The following is a 14,506-nucleotide window of genomic DNA, read 5'->3' as shown; positions in this document are numbered from 1 at the left end:
CCCTGGTCCTGCGCTAGGTGGATGAGTGTGGATGAATGACAACCCCGGAGAGGCCCCCTGGGAGGGCTGGAGCCGTTCAGACCGTAGCCTGCCCATGTGGGGTTCTGGGGCGTCCTTTCGGCACTAGGCCCGCCCACCTGATGAATCAGAATCCCTTGGGCGGACTCAGGTGTTTGCGTCCATCGAGCTCTCCAGGTGATCCTGCTGTTTCCCCGAGAACTAGGGGTGGGACCAGCGCAGGCTAGTCATCTGGGGACGTGGTTCACATGCCGCATCTGATGTGCTGGGTCTGCGGTTGGGCCTGGAAGTCTCCCTTTCTGTCTCTAGTCCTAACCCTCCCCACCAGGTGTGGATGTAGCTGTGCGCTTGACTTTGCATGTCCTTGGCTGAATTTCACTCTCTTCGGCAGCACCCATTTCATTTCCTCTCCACTCTTCATTCGTGCGATGGCATTGGTAGGTTCCATGGAAGAAGGGACACCTGGACCCACAGTGTTGTTAGGTCAACCCTTTTCCTGCTTGAGCTGCAGGAGTCTGTGGCGGTCATCTGGCTGCGTGACTCCTGGCCCTGGCTGTAGAGCAGAGCCTCCTGAGAAGCAGTCTTCCTGAGCTTCCTCCAGAATTTCTGGATCAGAATCTCGCTCCGTTCTGCTTGTTATTCATCTTCCTGGGAAGGAAAAGTTTGTGAAATTGGAGCAAATGTCTGTAGTCTTTGTTGAAGACTGTTAACTCTATGTCCTTTAATCCATATAATCTTAGTGTGCAGCTTGTAATTGTGAGGGAAAGTGAAGAAAGCAGAGCCTGTGAGGAATTGGCATTCGCATAGACAAGCATATATTTTCACCTCTTGCCTATTGTTTCTACTCACTCACTGATGTGAAGTCTCTAGGCCAGTGGTTCTCAACCTTCCTAGTGCCTCGACCCTTTAATACAGTTCCTCCTCTGCCAGAACCGGTTTGGCTCAGTGGATAGAGCGTCGGCCTGCGGACTGAAAGGTCCCAGGTTCGATTCCGGTCAAGGGCATGTACCTGGGTTGCGGGCACACCCCCAGTAGGAGATGTGCAAGAGGCAGCTGATTGATGTTTCTCTCTCATCGATGTTTCTAACTCTCTATCTCTCTCCCTTCCTCTCTGTGAAAAATCAATAAAATATATATTAAAAAAAAAATACAGTTCCTCATGTTGTAGTGACCCCCAATTTCATTGTTACAAATTGAACATAATTAAAGCATAGTGATTAATCCCAAAAACAATATGTAATTATATATGTGTTTTCCGATGGTCTTAGGCGACCCCTGTGAAAGGGTCGTTCAACCCCCAAAGGGGTCGGGACCCACAGGTTGAGAACCGTTGCTCTAGTGGCCCATCTCCCAGGTGGAGTGATTTGCATATTGATGAATGGCTATGAGAGCTTGGGGAGGGGAGTGCTTTCTGATTGGATGCTGGAATTCAGAGAGCACTGGGTATGAAAAATACAGAAAAGGTTTCTGCTTTCTTGTTTATGTTCTACTTACGTGATAGGTCGCTGCCTGACTCGATGGGTTTAGTAAATGTTATAAGCTATTTTTTTAATATATTTTATTGAGTTTTTTACAGAGAGGAAGGGAGAGGGATGGAGAGTTAGAAACATCCATGAGAGAAAAACATCGATCAGCTGCCTCCTGCATGCCTTCTCCTGGGGATGTGCCCGCAACCAAGGTACATGCCCTTGACCGGAATTGAACCTGGGACCCTTCAGTCCGAAGGCTCTATCCACTGAGCCAAACTGGTCAGGGTAAACTATTTTTATGATTGATTTGCTTTGTTAATGGGTTAATATAGTCCCCAAACATTGGTGTACATTCTATGTGCCAGGCATGTTCTGGGGGAGACCTTGAACAAAATGGAACTAAGCCCTTGTTCTCATAGAGCTTGCTTTTTTTTTTTTTTTTTTTTTTTTTGGGCAATACTGAGTAGGTAGCTGGATATCTGAGTCTGGAGAGACAGTCAGTAAACAAGTACAAGTAAGATGTTATGAAGGAAAGATGGTCTGAAAGGGGACATCTGACCAGAGACTGAATGAAACGAAGGAACAAGCTACACTTCTATTTGGGGGAAGAGCTTTATAGGTGGAGGAAACAGGGAGTACCAAGGCCCTGTGGCAGGAGACTTGAGGAAAGGAAGGAACTCTGTATGGCTGGTGTGCAATGGACAAGAGGAGATATGGTTAGAGAGGTGGTCAGGGTCCACATTCTGGGACTTAGTAGGCCTGCATCTAAGCTAAGGGAAGAAAGGAGTGGGAAATGAATGAGTGAGCTTGTCATGCTGCCTAGAACGCAGGTAAGATGGAGGCGGAGAACTGACCTGTGCATTTGGACAGTAGGGGCTAGTTATGAGGTGGGCGAAGGGGAGTGGGCCCCAGGAGGATGAGAGAAGTAGTGGGTAGCAGAGATGATCAGTGTGGACAGCTGTTCCAGAGACTTGCTGTTGAAAGGGGAGGCGGAGATGTGGTCATACCTTGAGTTCAGTTAGAGTGTAAAGAGAATTGTTTTTTTTATGAAGGTAGCAGGTGTAGAAGTAGGCTTGAACACTGATGAACGTGATCATTTGAGAGGAGATGATGGAGCAGAGGGGCGAGTCAGTTCAGGAGTGAAGTTTGCGTACCAAGAAGGGGAGGGGAGGGTGGGAGGTGATGGGAGGAGACTGGCTGGGACGGGATGGGACGCAGTGCACAGTACCAGGGGAGAGGTTGGTCTATGGGAAAGGCCCACACCTGAACATTGTCACATGAGAAAACAGTGCCCTCTTGTCAGCTTCATTGGGACAAAGAAAAAGTGTAAAATTCTGTGTGTTGTTGAGGCTAGGACCCCGATCTAGCAGAACAGGTATAAATTAAAGGTTCTTTTTTCTTTTCAGGCATCATGGACAAATCTAAAGAAAACGGCATTTCAGGGCTGTTTAAGGTAAACTGAATAATCTGTAACCTCAGTCACGTTTATAAAACCCAAATGGGGATCTGTCTTCTATCTGGAATTCTTCTCACCTTCACTTTGGATTTGTAACTTTAGACCACTTTTCTCAGCATTCAGGAACATTTTGTTGATTCTCTCACTGTATCTGTTTTGTTCTATTTTGTCTTATACTTACCTATTCAAGTCTGTATTTTCCATTGTATGCAGCATAATGAACACAATAGAAGCCTAATGCTTGCCTGTACTTGCTGGCCAGAAATTAATTTCTTTGCCATAGTTTGGTCTGGTCTCAGTTCAGGGAGTGTAAATTCAGAGGAATGTCAAAACAGATGTTAGTGGATGTTTCCTAGGGCTCCACTTTGAGCCGGGTTCTGGGTCAGATGTATTCCCCCCGCCCCCCATTTTTTTCTAAACATGTATTGTCAAAGAAATTTCAGTGCAAATGGGATTTTGGTATACTAGTAAAGTTTCTGTATTGCAGCTTTTTGCTAAATCATAATTCCCAAGTCACGGAATTCTTAGAAGTGTTTGTCTTCCTCTTTAAATGGAAGTTGAGTTAATGAACATTGGTTTATGGGAGTATGGTTTTAGGGTGGGGCTGGAGAGGGATTAGGAAGTGCCATTCAGGTATTCCTTTCAGCCATATACCAACCTTGTCCTTTAGAAGTGCTGATTAAAATAGCTTTTTTCTTCCATCTCTTACCCTGACACTCATTATTTTGTTATACCAGAAACAAATTCTCAGGATATTCAGCTTTTGTTTATGAAGACCTTGAAGCTTCTTTTATTTTTCCCTCCTAACCTAGACTACAATTCCATCTGGTGATGGTCCAAAACGTGTTTTGGTGACTCAGCAATTTCCTTCTCAGTATCCGTTACCTGCAAATAGTGGCCAGGCTCAGCGGGTCTTGTGTCCTTCGAATTCCTCCCAGCAAGTTCCTTCAAAAGCACAAAAGCTTGTCTCCAGCCATAAACCGGTTCTGAATCTGAAGCAGAAGCAGTTGCAGGCAACCAGTGGCCCTTGCCCTGTGTCCAGACCACTGAATAATACGCAAAAGAGTGAGCAGCCCCAGCCACCAGCCCCTGGTAAATCAGCTTTTTGAGACTCATTGTGTAGTCGTGCTTTCTAGTTAGCTTAAAAAAAAAGACAAGTGTATAGACTTGTATTTTATATTGTTTGATACAGCCTTCATATAATTTCTATTGAGATTGGGGAGGAGACTTGATGTCAGGTTGAAGTAACAGTTCTTGGTGGGCCAGGCCTGTGGGAAGAAGACCTGGTTCCTACCCTCATGGTACATTTGAGGAGCCAAGTTCCAAGTTCATGGCATGGAGGAAATCGGGGGAAAGTGGATGGGCTGAGGCAGGCTGGGCCAAGGTCACTGTGGGCACTGTTGGTGGTGCTCAGCAGTGGGGCTTCATCCCTGTGCATTGGGAAGTTGCTGAAAGGTTTGTGAGCAGAGGAGGGACTGACGTGCCTTGTAGAGAGCTTATCTGGGGGTGTGGAATGCATTGGAGTAGCAATGCTGCACCCAGGGGTGCAGGATGCTAGGGAGGCCTGAACTGGGGGTGGGGGGTAGGGGGGGAGGTAGGGGCAGGATGGATAGTAATGGTTCCTATTTACCATCTCTTGAGTGCCCACACAGTAAGCTCTGAGATGAGTGCTTTCTTCATCCACCTTGTTTTTTCAATCCTCATAACCAGTCTAGGAAGGTAGTCAGAGTCATTAACCCAGTTTTACAGAGGAGGAAGCTGGGACGCAGAAGCATTAAGTAAACTGGACGTGGAGAGGCTGGTTATATTGATGGCATGAGCTGAGATGGTGAACCATGGAAGGAAAAGCCAGCTGGGCCCTGCATTCGAATATCTGAGCAGACCATGCTGTGCTGCTGCTAGAGTTCGAAGTGCCAGAGAAAGACAAGAGGCAGTGTCCCACAGCCTCTGGCTGGTGAAATGGGGACGTGAGCCCCCTGTTGTGCCATTGGTTTGTCGTACATCTTGCTGAATTGGTGGCTTCTAGTTCTGTGTTTCCCCTGACAAGGAGTAGCGTGAAAGGCAGGTAGCGGTTTAGGTTTGGGTGCACATTGTTGATCTTATTTGTATGCAGCATGTGGACAGCTGGCTGTCCCACCTCATGGGAGAAAGGTGACCAGGGGGAGCTTGTCATGGATGGAAGACTGTTCTGCCTTAGAAGCTCTTCATTTGGAAACAGGCTTTGGGGGGAATCTTCAGTCTGGAGCCTTCACGTTATCGGAAGGCCTAACTATACGTGTTTGCTCATCTTTACTCTAGAAATCTGTGAACTTCACAGAGTGGCAGTCGGCTTATGCTGTGGTAGTCTTTTTCTATAGAGAAAACTAAAAATGGCCAGATCATGAATATTTTGGTGATGATTGTTTGATTTACTTCTGTTCTCAGGTTTTTTACTTATTCTGTATAGTTATCCTAAAAACGGGTTTTTTTAAATTATTCTGTGTAGGAAAGAATTCTGAAAAGGAAGTGGCTTCAAAACAGAAAAACGAAGAATCAAAAAAGTAAGCTTTACTTATTTACGAAGTTTTGTGCTATCATTCTATTAGAAAACACCATTTCACTGCAAATTTAATTTTGGGAACTCTAAAAATAAAGAGATCTTTATATTGTAACTTTGAAAATATAAATATTTCTAATTATAAAAGAGGAGGGATTTTAATGATGGAAGTTAACTTAGAAACTCAAGTTTTTCAACTTTAGAAAAAGCTTGTGTGAATTTGTTACAGAAATGTGTAAAATAGTTTCTTTCTACCCTCAGAAGTAACCACTGCATATGGTTTGTGTATTCTGTATATATATATATATATATATGCAAATTTTTTTAAAAAACGGGGTCATGTTGTAAGACTGTTTATATATGATTGTGTATTTTGACAGTGTTCATAGAATTATTGTGTTCCTTATAACAAAGTATGGCTATGGTATCTTTCCCAGATAGTTTCTAAAAGCCTGCTGTCAATCTTTGAACTGTCTAGATCAGCAGTTCTCAACCTTCCTAATGCCGCGACCCTTTAATACAGTTCCTCATGTTGTGGTGACCCCCAATTTCATTGTTACAAATTGAACATAATTAAAGTATAGTGATTAATCACAAAAACAGATTAGACCAGTGGTTCTCAACCTGTGGGTCGCGACTCCTTTGGGATCGAACGACCTTTTCACAGGGGTCGCCTAAGACCATCGGAACCTTGTGAAAGAGCTCCCAGAGGACAAAGCTGGAACAATTTGAGCAACAAAATAAAATAGTATTGGATTGTAACTCAAAGTATAAAAAACTGACGAGTCCATACTAACAAGTGACTCAGTGAATACATAAGGAGAATTCAAAATAATTTTCGTAGATGCCTGCCCCACAGGAGGTGGAACATGATCCCGCTGTTTAAGTGTGGCTGTGCATAGAGCCTTCCTGTGAAGGAGCACAGCATGGAAAGGGAGAAATGTGACAAACACGCCCTTCGATCCCCAAAGAGTCGCGACCCACAGGTTGAGAACCACTGGTTCCAGATTCTAGAACGTGGTAGGAGCAGGAATGAACACATACTTTTTTGCTTTAGCTGCCTAGCGGAGACTTTCTGAGAATCTAATGGTTCCCCCCTAAATGCCCTGTGGGATCCATCCCTCTTGCTTTACCAGAGTGGTTCTCCACCCCTGAGAGTGTTAGCATGTCCCAGGGGGTTGAGAGGAGGCTGTGGTTAGTTTGCAAGCAGCCCAAGATGGTGTGGAGGCATTCTTCCCTGGCCATTTCTGTAACCTAATCCCTCTTATGGTCTCAGTGTTGTTCAGAGGTCTGTATGCCTTCTGAAATGCCATTGAGTGTTTCAGCACTAATGTCTACATTATTCCTTGTCAATGACTCACAGCCAGTGGCAGGCAGGTGGGGGTGTGAGGGACTCAATGTCTGTGGTGCCTCATTAATCATGGTATTGTCTTGGTTCTGGCAGATGGTACAGTCTGAAAAATAACTATAAAATTATATATGGGGTGTGTCTACTACTCATTAATTGTTAGAAGAGATTTGTTTTCTTGATATTTTAAAATGATCACATTTCTTCCTAGAAGGCAATGGACCTTGGAAGATTTTGAAATTGGTCGCCCTCTGGGTAAAGGAAAGTTTGGAAATGTGTACCTGGCGAGGGAAAAACAGAGCAAGTTCATCCTGGCTCTGAAAGTCTTATTCAAAGCCCAGCTGGAGAAAGCAGGCGTGGAGCATCAGATAAGAAGAGAAGTAGAGATACAGTCCCACCTTAGGTGAGTTTTCAGGGATCTCCCAAAGAGTGGTGCACAGGACCCCAAGTGAAGATAAATGGCTGTGAACTGCTTCTTAGGAGGCCTGCCTGCCTCGTTGTCCTGCAGAGGGTGATGGAATATGTCATTTTCCGAAGATTTTTGTAGACTTATGTGCTGTGGGCCTGAAAAATGTTTTGGAGGTTTATGTTAATGGAGTGATTTTTTTGGGTGGGTAATATGGGGAATGATACCTCTTACTCGGAATTGTGAGCAGAGTTTGCAGGCTTGACTTTGGCCAGAGTCTTTTTTTTCCCCCCCAGTGTTTTTTTCAAACTTGAATCAGTTGGTAATACTTAAAAATCTGTATCATGCCTGCATCCCTACTTTGCAACACCTGGCTAGGGTTGAGAAGGACTGATGGCTCTGATGGGCTGTACTTTACTCTCCGCTGCACACGTTTGTCACTCTTGAAGACCGCTTTTATAGCTGTTGTAGCATTCGGTATCCAGTTACTGTGGGAATGCCGCGTCTCTTTCTTTTAATTAGCAGAGCAGAGAATTGACCGTTAGCCAAGTTTTTCCCCCCTAAGAATAAAGACAGCTTAAAGGAAGGAAATAATAGTCTTGGGTAAACCTGAGGTCCACGAACCCCTTGAAAGGCATGTAAACGGATATGTGGATATGTGTATTTTTCTTAGAGTGAAGTCTATAGTTTCAGATTCTCAAGTTGGAGTGTGAGGAGGGGGGTCCTGTGACCAGAACCAGCTTTTACCACTGATTTTACACCAAGAGTTGGTTTGGCCCTGACCGGTTTGGCTCAGTGGATAGAGCGCCGGCCTGCGGACTGAGGGGTCCCAGGTTCGATTCCAGTCAAGGGCATGTACCTTGGTTGTGGGCACATCCCCAGTGGGGGGTGTGCAGGAGGCAGCTGATCGATGTTTCTCTCTCATCGATGTTTCTGGCTCTCTATCCCTCTCCCTTCCTCTCTGTAAAAAATCAGTAAAATATATTAAAAGAAAAAAAGTTTGGTATTGAGCACATGTCTTGTATCTGCTTTAAAACCAGGTGTTGAGTGTTCACCTTTTGTTGCAGGCATCCAAACATTCTCAGGCTGTATGGTTATTTCCATGATGCCACCAGAGTGTACCTAATTTTGGAATACGCACCTCTTGGAACTGTCTATAGAGAACTTCAGAAACTGTCCAGGTTTGATGAGCAGAGAACTGCTACTGTAAGTGCTTGTTTACTGTCCAGCCAGTTCCATGTGCCCTGCCTGTCCTGCATGGCCATGTGCCTTCTCTTACAGTAGAGTGGATCTACTGAATGCACTGATAGCTTAATAGGACTGAATATCTGACGTGGAAAAATCAATCATTGTACCATATATACAGTTAAAATCAGGTACCAGGTAGAATGTTGTGGCTGGTTTGTTTTCAAAGCTGTTTTTCTGTGGAAATGTATATAAATAGTGGCCTTTTTTTTTGTTTTTAATGAGCTATTTTAGGATAGTTTTAGATTTACAGAATAATTAAGAAGATAGTACAGATCTGTTTTCTGTATTAGTAATACACACTTAATTTCTCCTATTAATATCTTACATTAGTATGGTACATTCATCATAACGAAGAAATATATTTTTAATTTTTTTTTAATTGAAGAAATATTGATACATCACTGTTAACTGAAGTTCATACTTGTTCAGATATCCTCAGTTTTTCTTATGGTTAGATTAGGTCAGTGGGTGTTTGAGAAGATCATGGAGGTAAACGTGTTCTCATTCCATATCAAGGGTACACAGCGAACTCATCACGGTGGTGTTGGCCTTAATCACCTGGCTGAGGGCGTGTTTGTCACATTTCTCCCTTTCCATGCTGTGCTCCTTCACAGGAAGGCTCTATGCACAGCCACACTTAAGCAGCGGGGTCATGTTCCACCTCCCATGGGGCAGGCATCTACAAAAATTATTTTGAACTCTCCTATGTATTCACTGAGTCACTTGTTAGTATGGACTCATCAGTTTTTTATACTTTGAGTTACAATCCAATACTATTTTGTTGTTCAAATTGTTCCAGCTTTGTCCACTGGGAGCTCTTTCACATGGTTCCTGTGTTTTTGACATCCCTCATCATTGTGGGGTGCAGTGTTTTTTATTTTATTTTTATTTTAAGCTTTCTGACACTACAAGATGCTCTAGCCTCATATTTCCTATCCCAGGCCCAGAATTACCGTTTCTCCCAGGAGCCCTAGTTCCTTTTATTGGAATGTGTTACTAGAAACCAAGATCTGGGTGCTGGGTGTGCTCATGCTACTGGTGTCATTACTTCAGCTGACAGAGACAAGGAAGCATGTGTAAACTAATCTGTGTGTATACATGTGTCTACTAGTACATCTACATTTTCCATCTGTATCTGTATTCAGCAAAGTACCTGTCCATTACGTGGGGATCATTCTACCCTCCTTGCTTTTCTGTAACCTCCCACTCCGGTGTTGGGAAACCTGGATTCCACCGTCTTCCATCCATTTAATTATTCAGTGCTTGTGTACATGGATGGCAGTATCAGAATGGTTAGCCAGCTACTCCTGTGGGAAACAACTAGTGTGTGCATTTAAGATTTCATCTGTATCTTTTCAGGGGTTGACATAGCTCATTTCTTTTCATTGGTGCATAGTATTTCATTGTATGGATATGCCTCAGGTATCCCTTCACTTACTGAAAGGAAAGCCCATTGCCCTCTGCAATTCTAATGTGTAGAAGAGTTTCTGTCTTTACTTTCAATTTATTATCATGTAAATTTTGGCTTGGGCTTTTGGCTGAAACAATGAAAAGTATCTTCTGATAATGACATTTGGTTTTTGCCCATTTGTTTAATAAATCTTTTTGGTGTGGAATAATGTTCAGTCCTGTTTAGCAATAGCTTTTGGAAAACAAAGGCTTCTCAAACTTTAGCCAGAGCTAAATACATTTTCTCAGTATACAGTACTAATAACAGTTCTTATCTATCTGTTAAAGCACATTCTGGTTGAGGTGGTAACTAACAGGACTGACAGCTTGTGGACTCTTAAGCTGATTAATGAATTAGTTTATCCTGAATTTAACATGCCAATACTATACCTGCTTCTAGTTTCTGTCTGTTGTTCAGAATTATTTGCTCCCCTCCCCCCATATTTTTAGTGCAAATGTTTAGCTTCAAACAAATCATTTTGTTGCAAATTGATCTTGGTTTTAAAAATGGGAATAGACTGTACTTGAGAGATTTTTTTTTTGGTGTTTTGGAAACATTGTTTATGACTCCCTCATTTGTACTGGTTGTTCAGTATTCTCTTAATTGCTGGGCCATAATTTGTCATGTGGGGATGTAGTTATAGCCCATCACTGTTTTTCCTGTCTTTCGATGTCCCATCTGCTGTGTTAGCAAATAAATAACCTTGCGCTGAATAACTTGTACTTCATGCTGAACACCAATTTGGTTCAATTGATTTCTTTTTTTTTTTGAGTCATCAGTTGGTTCTAGTTTTTGCTTTAAAATCTACAAAACATGTTAAAAGTCTATGTTGGGTTTTCTTTCAGAAAACATGTCTAAAATTAACTTGTTATATAAAATCTAAAACTCCGATTTTAATACTTTTTTTGATAGTATATCACAGAATTGACAAATGCCCTGTCATACTGCCACTCAAAGAGAGTTATTCATAGAGACATCAAGCCAGAGAATCTGCTCCTTGGATCAACTGGAGAGCTTAAGATTGCAGATTTTGGGTGGTCTGTACATGCCCCATCCTCCAGGTATGTAACTTGAGGAGGAACTTGTTGGGGTTAGCAAAAGCCCCAGTGGCCACGCATGAGCTAGAGAGTAAAGTACCTAAGCATAGGTGTTGTGCTGAATTGGGACAGGTAACTGACATAATACTTTGGAGTAATTTAGGCCCCGATAGTAAAATAGTGTCTTCGAGGACATTTTAATTCTGCAACCACTTCGACTATTTGTTGTGTCCTAGGCCTGGGATTAAAGACATTTTATGTCCTTAACGGCTAATGAATGGGAGAGGTAAGTAAACAGATACAACAGGTCTATGACAGAAGAGATACAGGATGTGTAGAGGGGAGTACGCCTGACATACTACGACAAGTTCTTGGGGGCGGGGCAGCACCTGCCAAGGTCTGGATCTGAGGGCACAATTCTGCGGGAATGCCAACAACCAAATGGGTTTGAAGGGACTTTCAGGGTGGGGGTTAAAGATGCTCTTTGGTCTGCTGTCATCAACAGAACAGTCCTTTCTTGTTTTCTCTTAAAATTAAAGCAGAGAGATCAACCTAAGGAAACAATTTAAATCTTAACTGAACTTTGCAAACCAGAGCAAAGTTCTCTACTCTTTTAAATTTAATTTGGGTTTAAATAAGCCTTTGAAACCACATGTGAAGTAGAACATTTACAAGCATATATTTACTGATAGAAGTTTGTCCACTTTGAGGTAGGGCTTAAAAAGCTATAGCCCGATTACTTAAAAAAATTCGAAGAACTGTTTTACTTTATTTTTTTAATTTAAAAAATCTAGTTTTTAAAAGAAATTGTCTAGCCTAAATAGGTGCCATGGGATGGGGTGGGCTTTGTTTTTATTACCCACCACTTGTAAATTGTTTCTAGCAATGCATCGAATCTGCTTTTAAAAAAAATCTGGTTGCCTGTCACCACTGGACGCTGTTGGCACCTGCTGAGGCAAACAATGAAGAATTGTAGGCTTTGTGGCATCACAGGGCTAAAACTATACCTTAACTATCCAAGATATCACTGTGGCAGGAAAGATAACTTACTCTTTTCTGAAAAGGACATCTGTGTAAATGCTGGTCACTTTGCCCTGCCTCCCAAACAGTAATAACCATAGTGGTTCCCGGGTCACTGGGTGCTGTTTACTGCACCTCAGTGGTGATGAGAGGGACGGACTGTCTAGGGAGCTGGCTCCTTAGTCTCCAGTCACCATTTAGTTGAGTGAACACTTGTGTGCTCGCTGGGCTCCAGGCATGACCCAGCACAAGCTTTTCTATGGCAAAGAATAATTAATGTAAAGCAATAAACATCAGCACGGTCTTTGCTCCAGGTTTGTCTGCCCCACCAGCTTATTTCCAGCCTTTGGAAACTCACTGAAACATACAGAGATGCTGAATTGATAGTTGATTGCTCACCTCACTCCCCAGAGCCTACATTCAATAGTTAACATTTTGCCATGTGGGCTGTGTCAACTTTTTTTTTGGTGAATCTTCAAAAATGAGTTGCATATATCATGATGCTTTGTCCTTCGAGCACTTCAGTGTGCATCTTCTAAAAATAAGGATGCTGTCCTGTCTGGTCCCAGCCATCATCACTCTTTAAGAAAATGAATAACCGCCCTAACCGGTTTGGCTCAGTGGATAGAGCGTCGGCCTGCGGACTGAAGGGTCCCAGGTTCGATTCCGGTCAAGGGCATGTACCTTGGTTGCGGGCACATCCCCAGTAGGGGGTGTGCAGGAGGCAGCTGATTGATGTTTCTCTCTCATTGATGTTTCTGACTCTCTATCCCTCTCCTTTCCTCTCTGTAAAAAATCAATAAAAAATATATTAAAAAAAAGAAAATGAATAACTGTGGTAACAGCTAATATTTAGTCCATGTTCAGATTTCTCCAGTTGTCCACAAAATTTTATAGCTGTTCTTTTAAATCAGAATCTAACCAAGAACCATGCATTATATTTGATTGTGTCTCTTTCGTTTAAACTTAGACCAGTTTCCCCACAACTTAAAATGGATTTTTCTGCATGTGATGACACTTAGTTTTGTCTTTCATCCTCTGTATTTGCTGGAAATTGGGCCAAAGGGCCTGGAGAATATTTTTAACAAGAATACTTCATAGGCCGCCCTCCAATTTTAGTGTCTCTTGTACCAGTGCTGTATCAGAAGGCAGCATGTGCTGTCACAGTGGGACAGTTTAGTTTCTTGTCATCAATGTCACCTCTCTTAAGCTTCTTAGCATATCTGTGATGTAAGAAATGCTACATTGTATTTACAGAGAACTTTGTATGGCTGCCTTTATATAGCAGTGATACTTAAAATTTCTTATTTTTACATCATTTAAAGAGTTCCTGGAGTTGGACAGATTTGGGGTGTGGCTTGGAGGTTAGCCTTGTGATCTTAATCCAGCTCTCTGAAGCTGTTTCCTGTAAAAAAGTGGGGATTTAGAACAGCACCTGTCTCAGAGCACAGGCTCTGCCTAGGAAGAGCACTCGGTCAATGGTAGGGTAGTTGTTGATGATTTTAGCAGCTGCTGTGATCACGGAAACGAGCGCGGCAACCTGCACCTCCCTATTCCAGGAGAACCACCCTCTGTGGCACCCTGGACTACCTGCCCCCAGAGATGATCGAAGGCCGAATGCACGATGAGAAGGTGGATCTCTGGAGCCTCGGAGTTCTTTGCTATGAATTTTTGGTTGGGAAGCCTCCTTTTGAGGCAAGCACATACCAAGAGACCTACAAAAGAATATCTCGGGTAAGACACAATGGGAAGGGGCCCAGCACCGCTGTTAGAGCCCTTTCTGTCCTTCTCAGCCTTCCCTTGAGGCTACGGTCGGAATGTTTGTACTGTTCTCTCTAAACCACGTTTTGTGACGGCCTGTCATTTACTTTACTCCAGGTTGAATTCACATTCCCTGACTTTGTACGAGAGGGGGCCAGGGACCTGATTTCAAGACTGTTGATGCATAACCCCAACCAAAGGCTGACCCTGAAAGAAGTACTGGAACACCCCTGGATCACGGCAAATTCCTCAAAACCATCAAGTAGCCAAAAATCCAAAGAATCAACCAGCAAGCAATCTTAAGACTCTTGCAGGGGGAGAGCCTCTGAGCCAGGGCTGCTGTGTCAGTGGTCAGAATACACTCCTGACATAATCTACTACCGACTGCCTGCTCGCAATCCGCAGCGCTAGGGAAAAGTATAGAAGGTTCCACTTCAATAAACGTGACACGGAAGCGCAAGTAGCCACGAGAATCGTGCTCACTTCACTGGTTTTATCCTCCAGAGGCAAGGTGCGAGTGCCGCCGCCCTGCAGCCCGTGTGGAATAAGGGTCCTTGTGGAAGGTGAACTCTGAATTGGCTGTGGGCAGAGTGGCCCCTTCGTCCTGACCCGATCAGTTCAGGAGCTGTGCAATAACCTCCCAGGTACCTGCGTGGCGTGTAACCTCCTGGGTGGCCACACCTGGTAAAGTTGTCAGAATGAATATGTGATTCTTTTAAATGTTAAAATAAAGAGATGTGCATAGACTTTGTCCCTT

At 43.3% G+C, this 14,506-nt stretch overlaps 1 protein-coding gene across 4 annotated transcripts in view; it reads left to right on the top strand.

Annotated features, from left to right (window-relative positions):
- AURKA (aurora kinase A) overlaps nucleotides 1-14,506 on the top strand; it is a 15,814-nt gene extending 1,308 nt beyond the window's left edge. For 2 of the 4 annotated variants that reach the window (XM_036323815.1, XM_036323814.1), the window contains exons 2-9: nucleotides 2,894-2,940; nucleotides 3,819-4,035; nucleotides 5,429-5,483; nucleotides 7,039-7,230; nucleotides 8,301-8,439; nucleotides 10,844-10,992; nucleotides 13,548-13,722; nucleotides 13,867-14,506. In XM_036323815.1, the coding sequence (XP_036179708.1) occupies nucleotides 2,899-2,940; nucleotides 3,819-4,035; nucleotides 5,429-5,483; nucleotides 7,039-7,230; nucleotides 8,301-8,439; nucleotides 10,844-10,992; nucleotides 13,548-13,722; nucleotides 13,867-14,052 (1,155 nt within the window). In that variant the 5' untranslated portion in view covers nucleotides 2,894-2,898 and the 3' untranslated portion in view covers nucleotides 14,053-14,506. Of the gene's footprint in view, nucleotides 1-2,893; nucleotides 2,941-3,755; nucleotides 4,036-5,428; nucleotides 5,484-7,038; nucleotides 7,231-8,300; nucleotides 8,440-10,843; nucleotides 10,993-13,547; nucleotides 13,723-13,866 lie in introns of all 4 variants that reach the window. The other 2 variants (XM_036323813.1, XM_036323812.1) reach the window with 1 other exon arrangement.

The sequence above is a fragment of the Myotis myotis genome, unplaced genomic scaffold (assembly GCF_014108235.1).
Source record: "Myotis myotis isolate mMyoMyo1 unplaced genomic scaffold, mMyoMyo1.p scaffold_m19_p_9, whole genome shotgun sequence".
NCBI lineage: Eukaryota > Metazoa > Chordata > Mammalia > Chiroptera > Vespertilionidae > Myotis > Myotis myotis.
Note: the sequence above shows the minus strand (reverse complement) of the source record. Positions and strands in the feature narration are given on the sequence as shown.